This window comes from Eumetopias jubatus, unplaced genomic scaffold (assembly GCF_037043125.1).
Source record: "Eumetopias jubatus isolate StellerSeaLion01/CBP00866 unplaced genomic scaffold, mEumJub1_p1.0 scaffold_7, whole genome shotgun sequence".
Classification (NCBI taxonomy): domain Eukaryota; kingdom Metazoa; phylum Chordata; class Mammalia; order Carnivora; family Otariidae; genus Eumetopias; species Eumetopias jubatus.
In genome coordinates, this window is record NW_028274813.1 from 46,179,400 (window position 1) to 46,198,122 (window position 18,723).

General features: G+C 35.6%; 2 protein-coding genes across 2 annotated transcripts in view; one reads left to right on the forward strand and one right to left on the reverse strand.

The window, feature by feature from the left end:
• The window catches only part of ERO1A (endoplasmic reticulum oxidoreductase 1 alpha), a 55,861-nt gene extending 45,139 nt beyond the window's left edge, over positions 1-10,722 (forward strand). The window contains exons 13-15 of the mRNA XM_028109603.2: positions 5,785-5,871; positions 5,960-6,093; positions 7,654-10,722. Coding sequence (XP_027965404.1) covers positions 5,785-5,871; positions 5,960-6,093; positions 7,654-7,714 — 282 coding nt within the window. The 3' untranslated portion in view covers positions 7,715-10,722. The remainder of the gene's footprint in view (positions 1-5,784; positions 5,872-5,959; positions 6,094-7,653) is intronic.
• A 3,273-nt stretch (positions 10,723-13,995) lies between these two features.
• GPR137C (G protein-coupled receptor 137C) overlaps positions 13,996-18,723 on the reverse strand; it is a 67,041-nt gene continuing 62,313 nt past the window's right edge. Inside the window, exons 4-7 of the mRNA XM_028100690.2 lie at positions 16,791-16,940; positions 15,403-15,528; positions 15,104-15,222; positions 13,996-14,173 (exon numbers count right to left, since the gene is read on the reverse strand). Coding sequence (XP_027956491.1) covers positions 13,996-14,173; positions 15,104-15,222; positions 15,403-15,528; positions 16,791-16,940 — 573 coding nt within the window. The remainder of the gene's footprint in view (positions 14,174-15,103; positions 15,223-15,402; positions 15,529-16,790; positions 16,941-18,723) is intronic.

Sequence of the window (18,723 nt, forward strand, 5' to 3'; positions counted from 1 at the left end):
TTTTTATCTCTCCTTCTATTTTCAGTGAGAGCCTAGCTGGATATAGTATTCTTAGCTGCATATTTTTCTCATTTAGTGCTCTGAATATATCATGCCAGTCCTTTCTGGCCTGCCAGGTCTCTGTGGATAGGTCTGTTGCCAATCTAATGTTTCTATCATTGTAGGTTACAGACCTCTTGTCCCGAGCTGCTTTCAGGATTTTTTCTTTGTCTCTGAGACTCCTACGTTTTACTATTAGATGTTGGGGCGTTGACCTATTTTTATTGATTTTGAGAGGGGTTCTCTGTGCCTCCTGGATTTTGATGCCTGTTTCCTTCCGCAAATTAGGCAAGTTCTCTGCTATAATTTGCTCCAGTATACCTTGTGCCCCACTCTCTCTTTCTTCTTCTTCTGGGATCCCAATTATTCTAATGTTGTTTCATCTCATGGTATCACTTATCTCTCAAATTCTGCCCTCGTGATCCAGTAGTTGTTTATCTCTCTTTTTCTCACCTTCTTTATTTTCCATCATTTGGTCTTCTGTATCGCTGATTCTCTCTTCTGCCTCATTTATCCTGGCAGTTAGTGCCTCCATTTTTATTGCACCTCATTAATAGCCTTTTTGATTTCGACTTGGTTAGATTTTAGTTCTTTTATTTCTCCAGAAAGGGTTTCTCTAATAACTTTAATGTTTTTTTCAAGCCCAGCTAGTATCTTTAAAATCATCATTCTGAACTCTAGTTCCGATCTTACTAATGTCCGTATTGATTAGGTCCCTGGCAGTCGGTACTGCCTCTTGTTCTTTTTGTTGAGGTGATTTTTTCTGTCTTGTCATTTTGTCCAGAGGAGAATAGATGAATGAGAGAAAAAATGCTAACAGGGTAACAACGTCCCCAGAAAATATACACTAAACAAATCAGAAAAGACCTGAAACTGGGGGAAAAGAAAGGGAAAGAAAGAAAAAAAGAAAAAGATAAAAACAAACAAAAACAAAACAAAACCCAGAATATGATCAAATATGACCAGGCTGGTGCATAGATCAGTGCCAAACACTAGATTTGGGGTGTATTTTGGTCTGTTAGAAGAAAGTGCCTCCCAAAATTTTAAAGAAAGAAAAACTTATGTATGTTAAAAAATAAGGTTAAATATGATGAAGTGATGGAATACGACTGTAAAGATGAAAATTATAAAAGATTTTATAAAAGGAATTGATAAGATAAGAAGTTGGTTGAAAAAAGAAAGAAGAGAAATTACAGAAACAAAAAGGGAGAGAACGTGATCAGGCAGGAAACTAGAACATAAAGCCATGGATTAGAGATTTAGGGTATATTTTGTCTGTTAGAAGCAACTGTATCCCAAAATTTTAAAGAGAGAACAACTTTATATATATATATATATATATATATACATATATATATATATATATACACCAAAATAAGGTTAACTACTATGAAGGGATAGAATATGACTCCAAAAATGAAAAATAAAAGAGATTTTTAAAAAAGGGATTGATAAGTTGTTGGTTGAAAAAGGGAAAAAGAAAAACTCAAAAAAAATAGAAAAAGAAAATTAAAAAAATTAACTTTGAAAGACTAAAGAATCATGGGAAAAAAAGCCATGAATTCTATGTGCAGTATTCCCCTAGCGCTGGAGTTCTGCCGTTCTCCTTGATCGGTAAACTTGGTCTTGGCTGGCTGTTCGTGCTGATCTTCTGGGGGAGGGGCCTGTTGCCGTGGTTCTCAAATGTCTTTGCCGGAGGCAGAATTGCCCCGCCCTTGCCGAGTGGGGCTAAGTAATCTGCTCGGGTTTGCTCTCGGGAGCTTTTGTTCCCTGCAAGCTTTCCCTACAGCTTTGGAGGACGAGAGTAAAAATGGCGGCCTCCCAATCTCTGCCTGGAGGAGCCGAGAACTCGGGGCCCCGCTCCTCAGTGCGCCCCCAGAGAAAAGCAGTCAGTCACTCCCGTCTCCCCCGTCTCCGGCCGCACCCCGTGCTCCCCTGGCCTGTGACCGAGCATTTCTATCTCTGGCACCCAACCCGGTGTGGAGTCTCCAAACCCAGCAGATGCCTGCGGTGCGCTCCCGTGCCGCTCCTCCCGGGGGAGGAAGGGGAGTTTCCCCGGATCTGCCGCTTGTTGGGTCCCTGCTGGAGGAGCAGTGGCCCGACTGGGCCGCAGATCACGGTTTATGGCCACCCCGAGCTGAGAGCCCGCGCCTAGGCTCTGTCTCTGCAGCCGGCTTCCCCGCTCCCATACCTGGGAGCTCTGCTGCGCTCAGGCACCCCTGGTCTTTCTGTGACCCCGAGGGTCCTGAAACCACACTGTCCTGTGAGGGTTCCACCCCCCGCTTAGCCACCAGAGCGACGTCCCTCAGCGGAGCCAACTTCTAAAAGTTCCGATTTTGTGCTCCGCGGCTCTATCACTCGCTGGTAGCGGCTGATGGAGGCCCCCTCCCCCGCCGTCTATCCTCCCGAATATCGCCTCAGAGTCACTTCTCCGCACCTCCTACCTTCCAGAAAGTGGTAGCTTTTCTGTTCAGACTTGCTGCTATTCTTTTCTTTGATCTCCTGTTGAGTTCGTAGGTGTTCAGAATGCTTTGATCCCTATCCAGCTGAATTCCTGGGACTAGAGAAATTTGGTTCTCCTACTCCCATGCCATCTTGCTCCTCCCACCCGAGTTTTATTTTTTTATAATTAACATAGATTGTTACACTAGTTTCAGGTGTATATAAGCTCATTTAAAAATCTCATCTTGTCTGCTTTATACTCTATCATGTATGGTTAGAAAGAGAAGACTGTATGAAAGAATTGTTTAGTGTTCAAGATAGAGTAGGTGCTCACTTGAAGGCTTCTAAAACATTTAAGAATTGGGTGAGAATTGTTTTCTGGTCAATTGGTTTCCCTGAATGTAAATTACAGTAGATAACCACAGCATGTTTGATCATATTACCCACTGACTGTAATTTTTTTTTAATTTTATTTATTTATGAGAGAGAGAATGAGAGCACATGAGAGGGGGGAGGGTCAGAGGGAGAAGCAGACTCCCTGCCGAGCAGGGCACCCAATGTGGGACTCGATCCAGGGACTCCAGGATCATGACCTGAGCCGAAGGCAGTCGCTTAACCAGCTGAGCCACCCAGGCGCCCCTGACTGTAATAAAGTGTTGATCTAAAAGCTGTATACCTAAACAAGAATGTAGGAGTGATTTAGGTTCTGGTTATTTTAAGGATCATAAATTTTTCTAATCTGAGATAACTTTGTGATGTACTTAGGTTATTGGACATTGATACCTGTGGAGGTCACAGATATTTTCTCCTGTTCTGATCTTGTAAACTTCTAGCTTATTAATTTGGTTCTGCATGTTACGCTAGCTTACGCACTTGTATGGGGTTAATTTTACAGTGTTATTTTGGCTGTCGTAAGCAACCATGCTTACTCTCTGCGTGTGCCAGACAAAGATTTACTCAAGAACCGCCACATTCAAGTGTTTGAATCAACAAACATATCCAAATACTGAACTTAGACAATGTCTACAAAAGCAAGCGTAGTCTTTTAGAACAGAAGCTTCCAACCTTGACAAGTGTGAGAGTCTCTAAAGTCAAAAACTTTCAAGGCCTCTCCCCATGACAGTAGTATTTTTAGTATCTATCAATTGTGAAAATGTAATTGCCAAAAGGCCACTATGCGTTTAGTAACACTTTTTAAATAAAAGTTGTGTTTTATTGATCATAATATTTATATTCACTTGGAAATTTATAGTGCATACCCGTGACTTATCTATTCTGTCTGTATACAGTGCTTATCTACATATGGATTTTTAGGCCCTTATAATAACTGTTAAATCCTCCAGACGTTAGCACCTCGTAGGATGGGAACATCTACTTTAGAGTAATTTTACTATGCTGTTGTTATTGTTAAAAGTGTGATTTTTTTCCTTTAATTCAAGGTCGAAACATAAGTTTAAAGGAAGGCTTAAATCACCAAAATTTACTTAGAGTAATATTACTGGGTAAATATTTTTTAAAAGTTGGTTTAAAATTCAAATTACCTCTTACTGAACTCAGTCCAAAAGGTACAGAAACAGAAGATGTAGAAGATGTAGAATATTGTTAACATATGGTAATAATATTAATAATATGGGCTTTATATTAAGTTAATACAAAATTTGTATTAATAAAGATACAAAATCTGGGATCCATTAAAAATCTTTTATATAATACAGTGGTTTCAGAGTCTCAAGCTGAATAAAGCATCTGGGGAAGAACTATCCCCAAAATGAATTGAGGTCTACTTTGAGTAGTGGGTACCAGTTTTTGCTGATTAAGTCCCACTTTTAGATCTTTGGTCCTGTTCTTTTCTGGTTGAGCCCTGTATGTGGTTTATCACATTAAAAAGAGAGAGAGAGAAACACTACACGCTCCTCAAATTGTAGGCTGATTGGTATAATGGATTTTCAATCAAAGTATGTCAAGGGGCACCTGGGTGGTTCATTCAGATGTCGGACTTTTGACTGTTGGTTTCAGCTCAGGTCGTGATCTCAGGGTCATGGGATGGAGCTTGCGTGGGGTTCCACTCTCCGCACAGTCTGCTTGAGTTTCTTTCCCCCTCCCTCTCCCTCTGCTCCTTCCCCGACCCCTGCTTGTGTGCTCTCTCTCAAATGAATGAATGTCTAATTTCCTGCTTAAAATATCGTAACCTTGGGATTCCAATGTAAGTCCAGGACAGAGGGAGTCACTTGGTGGATCGATTAATAATTTCCATTGAAGTAAAAGAAGGATGTGTCCTTGACTTCCCTTCTTTTTTACTTATCCCTTAAGGACCCATACTACTTTTGGATGAGTTGGATTCATTTTGTCCAGTTATAAACAACATAATACATTAGTGTTCATAGATATATACATATGTATTAAAAGTATTAAACAAAGGAACAACAAAAAAAGGAACGATAAACACCAAATTCAGGTTATAGAGAGTAGGATACAGGACTTTGGAGGGATACATAGAGGGCTTCATGGTACTTGTAATGGTTTCTTTCTGAAGATTGGTAAAAAAAAAAAAAGATTGGCTGTTCACTATATTCTGCATATTTTTGTATGATAACATTAATTATAAACCTTAAAAATAAAAAATATTATAATAAAATAATATTAATAAAATATCTGGTTGTTTTACCTAATTAAGACCAGAAAGCAGGACTTTAATATGAAGCCATAATTTGAAATTTCTCCCTCCCTTTCTCCCACCCCCTCTGTCCTTCTCTTTCTTTTCTCTTTTTTTTTTTTTTTGTTTTTGGTAAATGATGCCACCCTCTGATTTGTTTGGGAAATGATTTGTTTGGTAAATGAAGCCTTTCCCCCTCCTCTGATATTCACATGTAGTTAATAATCACATAAAACAACAACAACAGCAACAAAAACATCACATAAAACAGAACACTTCATCTCCATTACTTTTGTGTATATTTGCAGAGAGTTTAGTTTTTGAGTCAGGCAGGCCTGGGGTTGAAGTTTGCTGTTTACTACATACGGGAATTTAGGCAACCTAACCTCTGAGTCTTGTGTTTTTAATTCATTAGGTATAGATTATAATAAACCTACTTTTGGATTTGCGGTGAGGATGAAATGAAGTTGTATATGTAGACTCTGGTATGCAGGAGGTACTCAGTGAATGTGGATTTGAATTCTCTTCCTCTTTTTTGGTGCCCTCTAGGATCCCTTGCACAGGGCTAGGTACATAGAAGGCACTCAGAAATACTTTAGTGTTTGACTAGATGCTACATCTTAATAAAAATTTCATTAAATTGTTTTTAGGAGGACTTTCGACTGCATTTTAGAAACATTTCAAGAATCATGGATTGTGTTGGTTGTTTTAAATGTCGACTATGGGGAAAGCTTCAGGTAAGCAAATCTAGTTCAATCTTATTTTTCATTTATTCTCTACGTAAAGAATTTTCTGACTTTTATTTTTTTCTTATTTCTGTAATAGATTCAGGGTTTGGGTACTGCTCTGAAGATTTTGTTTTCTGAGAAACTGATAGCAAATATGCCAGAAAGTGGGCCCAGCTATGAATTCCATCTAACCCGACAAGAAATAGTATCATTATTTAATGCATTTGGAAGGTGAGTTTGAGTGTACTGAAATTATTTCTGTTAGCCAGGTAAGTCTAAAAATGGGTAAGGAATATCCTTTTTAGTGAAATTGGCTCACTACCGAATTCTGTGATCTTATGAAATACTTGAAGTATGTGCACACACATAATCATTAGGTGATCTTCTTTACTTTCATCTATTGATTTTTATAATTATGATTACTGATTGGACTTCCACATTCATCTTCCTGAATTTGTACATTTTTTTCTAATTATTTAAAAGTAGTTCTTGTGCTGCCCAAATATTTTTTGAAGGTCCTGAGAAAATCATGTTGTGTAATATAAGCCATACATATAAAATTTCTTTTTCACCATCCTGTAAAAAGATTAATATTTCTTTAAAAAGAAATTTTCATGAAAATGATTGGAAGATAAGCCTGAAATCAGGAACTTAAACATTACAAAATTTAGGTATGGATGCAATTCTTTTTGGCCTTTCATATGTAAAGAATGCAGAGATTTATACAAACTAACATTTTCTAAGGACTACATTACTTCACTTTAAAAAAATTATGATTTAATATTTTGGGTTTGAAATAATTGACCTTCAAAATTATTCTCTAGTACCCAGAAACTTGATACAGTTCATTGAGAATTCAGCTACTTTTTTCATGGTGGAAAGCAGAACTAAAATACACTTAAAATAATGAACAAACTTTTTGTAAAAAGTAGTGAAAACAATTTGGTCACACATTTACTATTTTCACTTTTTATAGCCCAAAAGTTTTGATTCTTTGTATATTTACTAAATGTGGAATATTGATTAGTTTTCAGTATTGTATACTTATACATATTTAAAGATTTTATTTATGTATTTTAGAGTGAGAAAGCATGCGTGAGCAGGGGGAAAGGAAGAGGGAGAGAGAATCTCAAGAAGATACCGTGCTGAGCAGAGCCCTACGCAGGGCTTGGTCTCATGTCCCTGACATCATGACCTGAGTTGAAATTGAGTCAGATGCTTATCTGACCAAGCCACCCAGGCGCTCCAACTTATGCATATTTAAAATACATATTTTAATGCTTATGTAATTTATATTTATGTACTTTGAATACTAAGCCTGTGAATATACTTATGAATACTTTAAATACCTAAGTATTTTGGGGCACCTGGGTGGCTCAGTCGGTTAAGCGTCCGACTCTTGATTTCAGCTCAGATCCTGATCCTAGGTTCATGAGTTCAAGCCCTGTGTTGGGCTCCACACTGGGTGTGGAGCCTACTTAAAAAAAAAGAAAAAGAAAAAAAATTACCTAAGTTTTTTAATATTTATGTAGTTTCTAATTGTGTATTTTAAAACTTTAATACTAAGTTTTGAATACTTAAAAATAAGTAATTTCAGGGCAGTATTATCTTGGTTTTACCATGTTGAATTAAGAATTCGAGTACATCAAAATTGACTAAATGGTTTATGCATCTTTAAATGTGTTGAAATGAATTACTTGAAAATTTTTCTGTGCTCTAAAAATGCAGTGTTGAATAACAGAGAAAAAGTATCTAAAATATCTTCTGAGTGAATTTTTTTTTTGGTTACAGAATTTCCACAAGTGTGAAAGAATTAGAAAACTTCAGGAATTTGTTACAAAATATTCATTAAAGAAAACAGAAAACAAGTTGAATTGTGCTTGAACTATGAAGGCCAGAGTGGAATTATAAGAGCAATGACATTCTTAAGCCAAACATTTTATATAAAGCTGCTTTTGTAAAAGGAGAATTATATTGTTTTAAGTAAACAATTTTTTTTAATTGTGTTAAGTTTATGTGTAATATTGTGAGTAAAATAAATGCTTTGATGATGTGGTACAAATTTTAAAGTTTAATATTGAATAAAATCAGGATTATCAAATTCATATGTGTTAAAACTAAGTAAATGTAAGTCTCTCAAAAATTTTGTGTGAGAAGATGTAATATAAATAAAGCTATGGTCAGTGTGTTGAGCGTTTAATAGGAAAATGCTAAGGGAGGCTCATGAAGAATCCACAATTAACAACCTAAAAGTTTTCAATACATTTACAGTTACCAGAATTTAGTAAATAAAAATACAGAATGCCCAGTGAAATTTGAATTTCAGATAAACAATAATTTTTTAATATAAGTATGTTGCATGCAATATTTGGGACATACTTATACCTAAAATTTCTTGTTTAAAATTCAAATTTAACTGGGAGTCCTGTGTTTTATCTGGCAACCCAAAAGTACATTGCTATGAAATAAATCACTTTGAGAATTATATTACTGTTTAGATTGGCTTGTTTTAGTGTGTAGAAAGATACCATGACAACTCAAAGACATAGGGGATTTCTAAACATTGTAAGAAGTTGAATAGATTTATATATTTATTCTCATAATACTTTACCTAATGTTGAATTTGGAAGAAACTTTTTATTTTTATATAATTTCAAATTTATGGAAAAGTTTCCAGGATAGTACAAAAGAACTCTTTACCCAGATTCACTAATTGTTCATACTTGCTTTATCTTTCATGCTTTTTCTCTCTATACACGTGCATACTATTTTTTCCTAAATAATTCGAAAGTCAGTTCCAGGCATCATGCCCTTTGAACCTTAAATACTCCAGTGTCTAATACTGGATAATTTTTTTAAATGATTTTTTCAGGAAAAAAACGTGGAATCTATAATACTGTAAGCCTTAGAATAAGGAATCATTTTGAGTTCTGGTGTAAAGTTCTTTTTGAGTTTGTTGTCCTTTTGATGCTTGATTTGTATAGTCATAGGGCATATAATTTTTGTTTTTTGTACATGAGGTTCATTTCCTTTTTCTCCCTAAAAATAAACTAATTTGGGGAGGTTTTCAGTTCTTTAATGATAAAAATATTTGAAGGGGTTTAAGAATTTGGATCACAGTGGCAGTTCTTTAATGATAAAAATATTTGAAGGGGTTTAAGAATTTGGATCACATGGTAATTGTGAAAGAAAGAAACTATAAAAGAAACTATACCTCAAAATGATGTGCCCTCTTTATACTAGCAAGTTGTACCATGTTGAGATGTTACATTATTAATAAAGCAGGGTTTATTTATATAATGGTTTATAAATATCATTTTATACTGCTGTATACTTTTTCTTTTCTGTGTCCCTAATGCCTGGTGTACTGCCAAGTACATAGTAAGCACATGGTGGGTATCCAATAAATATTTGTTGAAAGAATGTATAAATACGTATTCGGTACATCTTAAATGAAAAACCACAGAGCTAAGTTAACAATATGTGTCATATTTTCTCTCTTCCCCCCTCATTTGAATGAGGCAGGAAAAGAAAGACATTTACCTATTAATTAAGTCGATATTCTTGGAGACTCAGACTCTGACGTGAGCACCGTGTGCTAAGCTTAAAGGACATTTGTAGTGCTCGGAACATGTGGTGGAAGGGTTTAAATGGCAATTTTGTCTATGTGCTTCTCTAACTCTCACATCATGCCCTCGCCCTTTTTTTAAGTCAATCTTTTTGAAAGAATATTCCTATCATCACTTTGTCACCTCCCACTTGCTCCTTAACCAAAAAATCTTCCTTTTGGCTCTGTAGTTCCTAACCATTTCTTCTTTTGAAGTCAAAAATTCCAATTCTAAATTCATAGTTCAGTTCACAAGCCATTTCTTACTTCACTTTTTTTCTGCATTTGATACTGTTTGGCAGCCCCTTCTTTAAAAATCTCCCCCCCGCCCCGGGTTCCTTATATTTCACTCCTGGGCTCCTGGATGTGTCCTTTTTTAGCCTTTTCTCATTTATGCCTTAAATGTTATTCCTCACATTTTATTCTTGCTCTAAATCACCACTTCTCACTCTTGGGTAATTCTGATTCAATGATGTCTAAGTCCTTACTATTAGTCCAGACTTCTCAATCCATCTGTTTACCACATGTCTTTACTGTTGTCCCACAGATACCTGTGTGTCTTAAAAGAACCATTCTCCCCCCAGCTCTATTCTTATGCCTGTGTTCCTTACTCTGGTTAATTTCAGGAACCATCATCATCTAAATTCTGTAGGCTCACTTCTCTGTGTCTTCCCCTATCCGGTCAGTGTGTAAGCGCTGTGGAGTTGATCTCCGTATCTCTGATGCATTACTGTCTTTCCCTTTCCTTTGCTCTTATCTAGAGTACTACACTCACCTGTCTGTCTCCTCTTGTGCACCCCACAATGCTGCCACAGTGGTCTTTCTAGAAGCACTTGAACAAGGTCCTCCCAGTCCCACCCCTAGCCCCCATGCTTTGATAAAACACTTAATTCTTCAAATGTGCCAAGGTCAGGTCACCACATCTTGGTGCATGCTGTTCTCTTTTACATCATGTGCTCTAGTCATCCTTCCCTACCTGGAAAATTCCCATTTATCCTTGCAGGCCAGCACAAAGCCCGCCTCTGTGAAATCTCCCTTGCTTCACCCAAGGAGTATCCTCTAATCTCTTTTAATGTCACCACTGTAATTACAACCTACCTCTATTGTGCCACTTATTGTACTGTATTTTCTTTTAAGCCTCCTTTATTAGAATGTGAGCTCCTTAAGGGCAGGAAAAGGAACTTTATCCACTGTTGCATCTCCATAGCATAATTTTTGGCATATGAACACTTAATAAATGTTTGTTGAATAAATTGCTTTTCAAGTGACAATTTCATTGTACTAGAGGTCATACCTTCACTCCAAATATTCTTTACGACAAGAGTGAACAGATTCCCAAGGATTTGTGGACTTTGGGGGGGAGGTCAGTAAAGCTCCTGAAATTGCATTCAAAATTTGGTGTGGTTTTGGCAAGTTATGAAGGGAGTCCATTATGGAAAAAATGGTAAGAACTGTTCTTTCAGGGGAAAAGCAGTATCACTGAAGAATTTCTTGAATAATCAAAGAATAACTGCCCAAGATTACAGGCTAGCTAAATTTATTCCTGTTTAAAATTCAAGAAGGAGAGAGGTGTTATAAGTTATTTCATACAAAGATTTTTCTTAGCTTAATGTTTGAATAAATGTACTATCAAAATCATACTGGTGTTTTAAACTAAAGTGTATGCCAGTTCACATCAAATCAGTGTATAATATTAAGGGACATGATGTTCAGATGTAAATACAAGCTCACTAACAACAAACTGTCATTTGTAATTCCTGATATTTTTCTCTTTTCTTTGGTAGCACTAGGGTTCTTATCCTTGTATGCTAGAAACTCAGTGTTGTCAATGGGGACATTTAAGCAAACCAGACCACCAAATAAAAGCACACTTTTATTTTTAACAGTAGTGTTTTGTTACCATTTAGTGAAACAACAAATAAATACATTCATTGGCCACAGCTATACTTTTACAACCAGTTTGAAACTGATTGTATAGCTGAGAAACACTGTTAAACAATAAAAAAGGCAGCTATGCATAAAAAAGCCACTTTAGCTATAAATTACATCTTTCATAAAACTACAACCAGCTATAATGAGTGGTAAGAGTTTCAAAATTAATGACCACCCAAATGAAACCATAAAAACAAGTACTGCTAATCACTGTAGAATTACACACTTAAGCAATGAAATTCACCATTCTAACTAATGAACCGAAAAAGAAGGTCTTTTGTTATGTGCTTCAGTGCAGGATGAGCAGGGAATCGGTAGCCCTTTGATTTCATCAACAACTCCTTCTTTCGAGACCAAACTTAAAGTGCTCCTAGTGCTTTGGAATTTTTAAGCAAATATTGGGCCAGAAGCTTATCTTTCTTTGTCTTTGGTGATGTATTGTGGGAGATGTGTATAAGGAGACAAATGCAAGAATTCAGGTACCCTAGTCAGGGATAAGAAGAAATACACAAATCTGAAATTTGGAAGAATCAACTAATGCAGCTGAGAGAACCAAGATATTTTACCTGGAATTTTTTAAAGTAATCTTTGCTTATCTGGTCAAATAGGAACACTACCTAGAGAGGCCTTAGAAAAAATTTACCTTATTTACTTTGAACCGCAAGGATTCACAGAGATAACACATCTTTTCAGATAGTTCTAGGTAGATACCCAACATTATTAGGAAAATAAATAGTTGGCATTCTCAAAAGAAATCTAATAACTGAAGTTGTCCCCAAGACATACTCAGTTAAGTGCATGTTACGTTGTCATGTAAATACCAAGGTTAACTTCTATACTATACATTTTTAAATAATTTGGTTACAATGAGAGAACTTATAAACAAACCCAAAGTAACATTTATAGGTGTATGCTTCTGATTGAGTTCAAAGTCATTTTGTATGATAAAAAGAAGGAATTTCTTTGGCTGTGTACCAGCCTCTCAAAAGATCAAAAGTATTAAAAATTTAATTTGTTTCTACTACACTTTTGTGAAGTTATTAAATAAGCAATTATTAAAACATTGAATGGTATTTTTTTTTCATTGGAAGGTATTTTAAGAGTAGAAATAAAACATAACTTTCTAAAGTAGAAGACAGAGAAGGACAATTGTATTAGTTCAGTTCTGAAGAAATAGATCAGCAGACAATTTTATGTAGCTAGTCGTCTTTAAGCATGTTGTGACAACTTCCCAATGTTGCCTGGTTCCTTGGCATCTTGAGGTATTCAGCATCTACTTCTTTCCATATAGATACTGGTAGAAAGTGCATTTTAAAATCCTTTATTATCTTAGCCATATATATATATGTATATATATATATATTAGATTTGGGATAGGACATTTAAGACAGTTTTAAAATAATTCTAGGAGTATTTCAATATTGTTAAGCAGTGGTTTTATACTTACCTAGTTAGTACCTTTATGTTAGTTTGCTTATTTAGTGCTGGAATTAATTTGAATTAAATTTAATCTGGCTTTGCCCATTTACAAGATATAAAAATGGGAAAACTAAAGGAGGAATTATATGTCTTACAAAGTATTGCACTTGGGTTTACTGCAATAATGTATCATGATTTAATTTACCTGAGGACAATTCTGATTCAATAGGTACAATCAGCTATATCTTGTTCAGCTAAATCCAATGCTTTTGAAAATGTATTCATGTTTTAACTTAGAATTGTACATTTTGTGAATAATTCTTAAATGCATCTGTGAACTTGTTTAGTCCCAAGAAGTTTCTACCAAAATCTCCCTATGCAAAAATCACTATTGCTTTCTTGAAGAATCATGCTTAAACTACTACAGATATCTTAATCATACAGAATAATCACTTGACCAATTCTACTCAAAATAGCCACATAATTTTCACTGGTATACTTTCTTCTTGAAGAAATGGCTGTGGCTTTCTAAAGAACACTGCTGGTCATCACTGTAAAGGATTACTATGGTCGTTTAAAAAAAATGATTGAATAATTTCAGTTGGTATTTTACAATCATGCTTAAAAGAACTATCTTCAATGATTACATGTATTTCAGATTTTAAAAAAGAATGATACATTGTTATGCCTTAATCCTGTGCACTGTTCACACTGTAAAATTTTTATTGGGTAAGAATTCTACATAGAATACACCACTGAATATACAGGCTTTGATTTTTCATAGGAAAATTGCCTCCTGATTAGGTGTACAATATAATATCCCAGTTTGAGCACTGAAGGGTGACTTTGGGGACTGCAGTGTACTCTTTCAGAACAAAGATAAAAGTGCAAATATGCAAATATGCATTTGATGTTCCAAAGTCAGGATGTTTGCAGCCATCAAGTGCCTTAAGATCTAAAATCCCTCTTTTCTCCCACTCCAAACTTCCCACTTAACTTCGTTTTGCTATGAAGAAGTCAAAAGTAACAAGTGTGTCCTCGATGAACACAGCCACATTTCCAGGCTTTGTTTTCAGTTGCAATAGATAATGGAATGTTTATGTAGGTGGAATTTAAACACATCGAATATACACGTTCATGAAAAACAATGGAGGAATCCCAGCGTGGTGATGCTGTCAGTTCTGTGGTGTTACATACAAGCTATGGTGATTGCTCATATCTAAGTTGCTACAAGTAAAGAGCAAAGGAGCACTATCTGTCACAGGTCCATTCAGATGGGGAGAGACTGTGTAACTGTTGCCGCCACACCCAGTCATGGTGCCATACCAGCCCAAACCTTGCGAATTTGATAAGCTGCAACAACAAAAGGCAAAAAACCCCATAGGATTGTGATCAGGATATAGGTCACGTTGGCATTTTTAGCATTCAATGACTTTTATAATACAGTTAGTATCACATATATTGAAATATATTCTTTGCCAAATAATAGTTTTCTATAAAATGTAATGACTTTTATCTAATATGTTGATTTTATATCACATATTACAGAAGAATAAATACATCAGAATTAGAACTTGATGATCAGATAATAATATAGTACTTATTAAGGACTAGACTCTATGCTAAGACATGTTTGTGTGTGTGTATATTTATGATAATGTATACACAAGCACATACCCTATTTAGTCTTCACAACAATCCTATTAGATAAATTCTATTACCACTGTTTTACAGATGAAGAACAGGCTGTAAAAAAGGGTTAAGGAACTTGTCCAGATGAAGTGAGTATTACAGAAAATGCTATATCCAGCTCAATGCATTATGGAGGTATGCATTTAGGCTTTCACTTTGCCCTGCTACACAGCTGAAGGTGTAGAGCTGCAATGGTTTTAGAATAAGAAGGACATAAGATTTCCTATGGCACCTAAGCTCCCTGAGAGTTTCATTTGGAGTTTCTTGGTGGGTTTTGAATAGCACTATAGATAAGGAAACATATAATTACTCTAATTGTATTCCTTCCCTGCTCATCAACCCCTGCCAGCTTTGAACCAACATGGAATCCTGAAAGGAGATGGTATACCATTTTACGCCTAAAGGTGTTTCTCAAATAAAGGTAATATATGGGCTTAGAGTCAGATGACAGTTCCTTATAGTACAGGTCCCACTACGGGGACTCTAAGATCCAGTTTACTCTCATATGGCACCAAATCTACCTTTCTTATGTTTGGGTTAAGGCTTAGGTTTGTTCTTTTCAATCTATTCAGTACAATTCAGGACATCTACCTTCCTTCTCTTGAACTTCCCAGTCTTGGCAAGTCATCATCACTATCGTATCGTCTTGGATTGTCGAAAAAGTAAGCTCTGGAACTATAATTGTGACTATTTATCATGCCAGCAGGTGCCTGTGAACAAAGTGTTAGATAGCATATGAAGATTTACTTTTCAACTAAGAAAGGAGGCTGAGATCTAGAATGCTTTTTAGTTTTAAACTTTGCCGAAAAAACAGAAAATTGATTTAAATGTTCCATTATTTTTTTTAAAAATAAGGGGAACAGGTATTGGGGAATATTATGATATCGTACCAAATTCTGGTTTAATCTCTGTGCCCGGAAAAAGAGGACCACTGACCATGCCGGTACATGTTCCCACAGGAAGAGGACCATCCCAAATACTATATACTCTTCTCCACTTAGGTCTTCTAGATGAGCCTGCAGACACAGTATGACAGGGGTGTTTTTAAATCTGTTTTTTGTATAAGCAGTCACCCTCCACAGTTAATTTGCTTCAGGTAAGAGTAAGTTAAAACACATCAACTCTTAGGCACATAAGTCTCTAAATTCATTTTCCACATTTTATGGTTTCATGTCCTTTAAAGGACATAAAAATGCCTTGATGTTAAGTAAAATAAAAAGCTATTAACTTTTTCAATGCATCAATTTATGAAAATATTTAATATATGGGTGGGTTGGAGTGACCTCATTTGTAGGCCCCACAGTCTGAAGAGAGTTATAAAAGAGACTCCTGGTTCTAGCTACTCCATAGCTACCATAATAGCAATTATGAGTTACACCTGTAGGGAAATGTCACATGTTAAGTCGCTCAGCCCCACTGCTATTTAAAAATATGCTTTGGGGCCTAAACTTCATATGGAATTTGCTTTTATTCTACTAGACGTTGGGAGAGAGAAATGGCAAAAGGAGTGAAGAGCATCTGCCAGCTGGAACTACATGTGAAAAGTCCCTTTTTGGGGAAGGGAAAAAAAATGAAGAAAATTCCTTTTCTTTAGAAAGGTAACAAAATTCTGAAAAAATGATATTCCGGAATGCCTTAAATTCAGTACAAAGTTATATTAATATAAAGACATGACATGTAGCTATGTCATACTGCACTTTTAGGAAGGGGATGGAGAAAGCTGGGAGGTTAAATATCGCTAGAGTACTGGGAAATTACTAGAGCAAACACCTGGACACCCAGGACCTATGAGTGTGCTCCCATTATCATGACTGATAATACTAGATTTTCAGGAAAGTCCCTTGTTTAAGTATTAAAACTGAACCACATATTTAGGTTATATGTAGGTCTTGGGTTTGAGAGAAAAAAAAGTTTCATCCTAACAAGTTAAAAACATACCCATATTCACTAGCTAATGACAGGCAGTCAATTTATCTAGAGATACTTAAACAGTATTCTTGAAAAAGTTAGTAAAATACAGGTTTATGATCAAGAGGTTTATGGCCCTATTAGTATTATCTACAAAAAGAAAAGAAAATACTCCTTTGGGAGAAGTTCTCTCTGAAGAATGATTTTAAGAGACACATGTAAATGAGGATTTTTAAGCACAAACTTTAAGTATGATTATTGTTAGTAGCTAGAGATAAGTGTTTGTAAGTCAAACACTTAAAATATTCTCTTGGTTAAGGCTAATTTCATTATTATATTATTAGATTAGCAATACATGGTAGGTACTTACCTTATCTGAAAGATTATCCCAGCCATAATTAAATGGACTTTCTAATGTATCCTGAGATATGGTGATCACCACCAAATTATAACATGCTCTTGAAGAGTAGAGAAGAATGACTACAGAGCCTACAACAACAGTCTGGCACAGAGACATGCCCTAGAAGAGATAAAACTCATCATCATGACACTCCGCACATTTGTCACGACAAGCTGTTCATCCACATACAACATAGTCATCTCTTGCAATGCATTCTTAGAAAACACTGAGTGAGCACCTGTTGGAATAAACTCTTGGTCATCCTGCTTTGCGATTCCTTTCCTTAGAACCACTTGTATTTAAACTACCCCATTAATACAAATAACTATTTGCCAATTTGCCCATTGGCAGCTGGAGGAAGATTTTGTCCTGTCAAGATTACCTTACTCCCTTAAATAATATATGAATAAATAAATTGGCAAAATTGATATTAATAAGAGAAGTAGTTTAGTCATAATGAGAAAAGAATGGGAAATAGAAGAATTATTCCATTTCATACACTTAATTTCTAATGAGATACAAAATTAGAATGGAAATACAGCTCCTATGTTATTTGCTTCATTCTCTTAGAGTTGATGTTACTCCCTTATTGATGTCATTATCTTGGCAACAAAATGATGTAGGCACTCAAATGCACTTTCAAATCCATAATATTTTAATACCAAGGCTTCCATTGTTCTCCCAAATAGAAAACCTTATAATTTATTACTCACTCACAATTTAGTACTCACACTCAACTGGAGTATGTGTACTGGAGAAAGGTGCAGTATCAACTTTTTACAGGGATTCTTAACCTGGAGTCTGTATTTCAATATAGCTGGTTTCCTTTGTAATCCTATTTATCTTATGCATTAAAAACATTATTCTGAGAAGTGACACAATTGCCAAAGAGACGCACTGCAAAAAAAAGAAAAACCCAATGTGGTGTTTTGGAAATTCGTGTTCTGGTTGTCACAATGATGGCATTCAACACACAAGGGTTGGGGATGCTAGATGATCCGCAATTCACAGGAGAGTTCTCCGCATGAGAGAATTCCTCTCTAACCTTCATAACTTTCCAATGTTCTCTTAGACATTCATGAAGATGAAAAACCTGTTTGTAATGATCTGAGCCAAAACCTAATTGTTTTACATATAAACAATGTTTATGTTTGCATAGTTTCAATAGATGCCAACATTTCCAGACACACATATACCACGTAAACTGAGGGAAATTTGTCCTTTGTTTTGTTCAGAACTTTATCAAGAATGGTCAAATATTTCGGAAAATCATGATACTGACAGCAATACTGTGTGTGGTATGTAAGGCGCAACAGTCTGTATTTATAGCTGTCCCATTGGGTTTCTATGTACAGATAACAAGCATCTGACTAGTACAACATGCCCCCAAATTTACAAATTGAAATATTGGTCAATTACCTTCCTTTTATTTCCTCTTTATACCGAGGGCAATTATGTTAAATTTTTGAAGTTATGTGTATAGGCAGATAATAAGCTGTTAATTGCAGGATAGAGAGAGTTCATTAAAAATACTCATCAGAAGGGTGCGCTGGGTTTGGTAGGATTGAGAACCATTATTATTACTGACTTCTTTATAAGAACAACACATTTTAGAGGTATGTGAGAAGAAGGAGAACTAAAAGATAAAAGATACCTTGAAAGATACTGCTTACTCACTACCATAACAAACAGTATGTGTGAAAATAAATAAAACCCTAGCAAGATTAAAATTTTCTAAAGTCAAGGCTAAAATTTTCTAACTGTGCATTATTATTTTTGTGAATTCCCAAAAAGTTGTTAATAAAAAAGCTAATCTAAAAGCAACCCAGATCCAATTTTAAAAGTGCTGTATTATTAAAGAAACATTGGATAACAAGAAGTTAGAATGCTGTAAGCATTACCA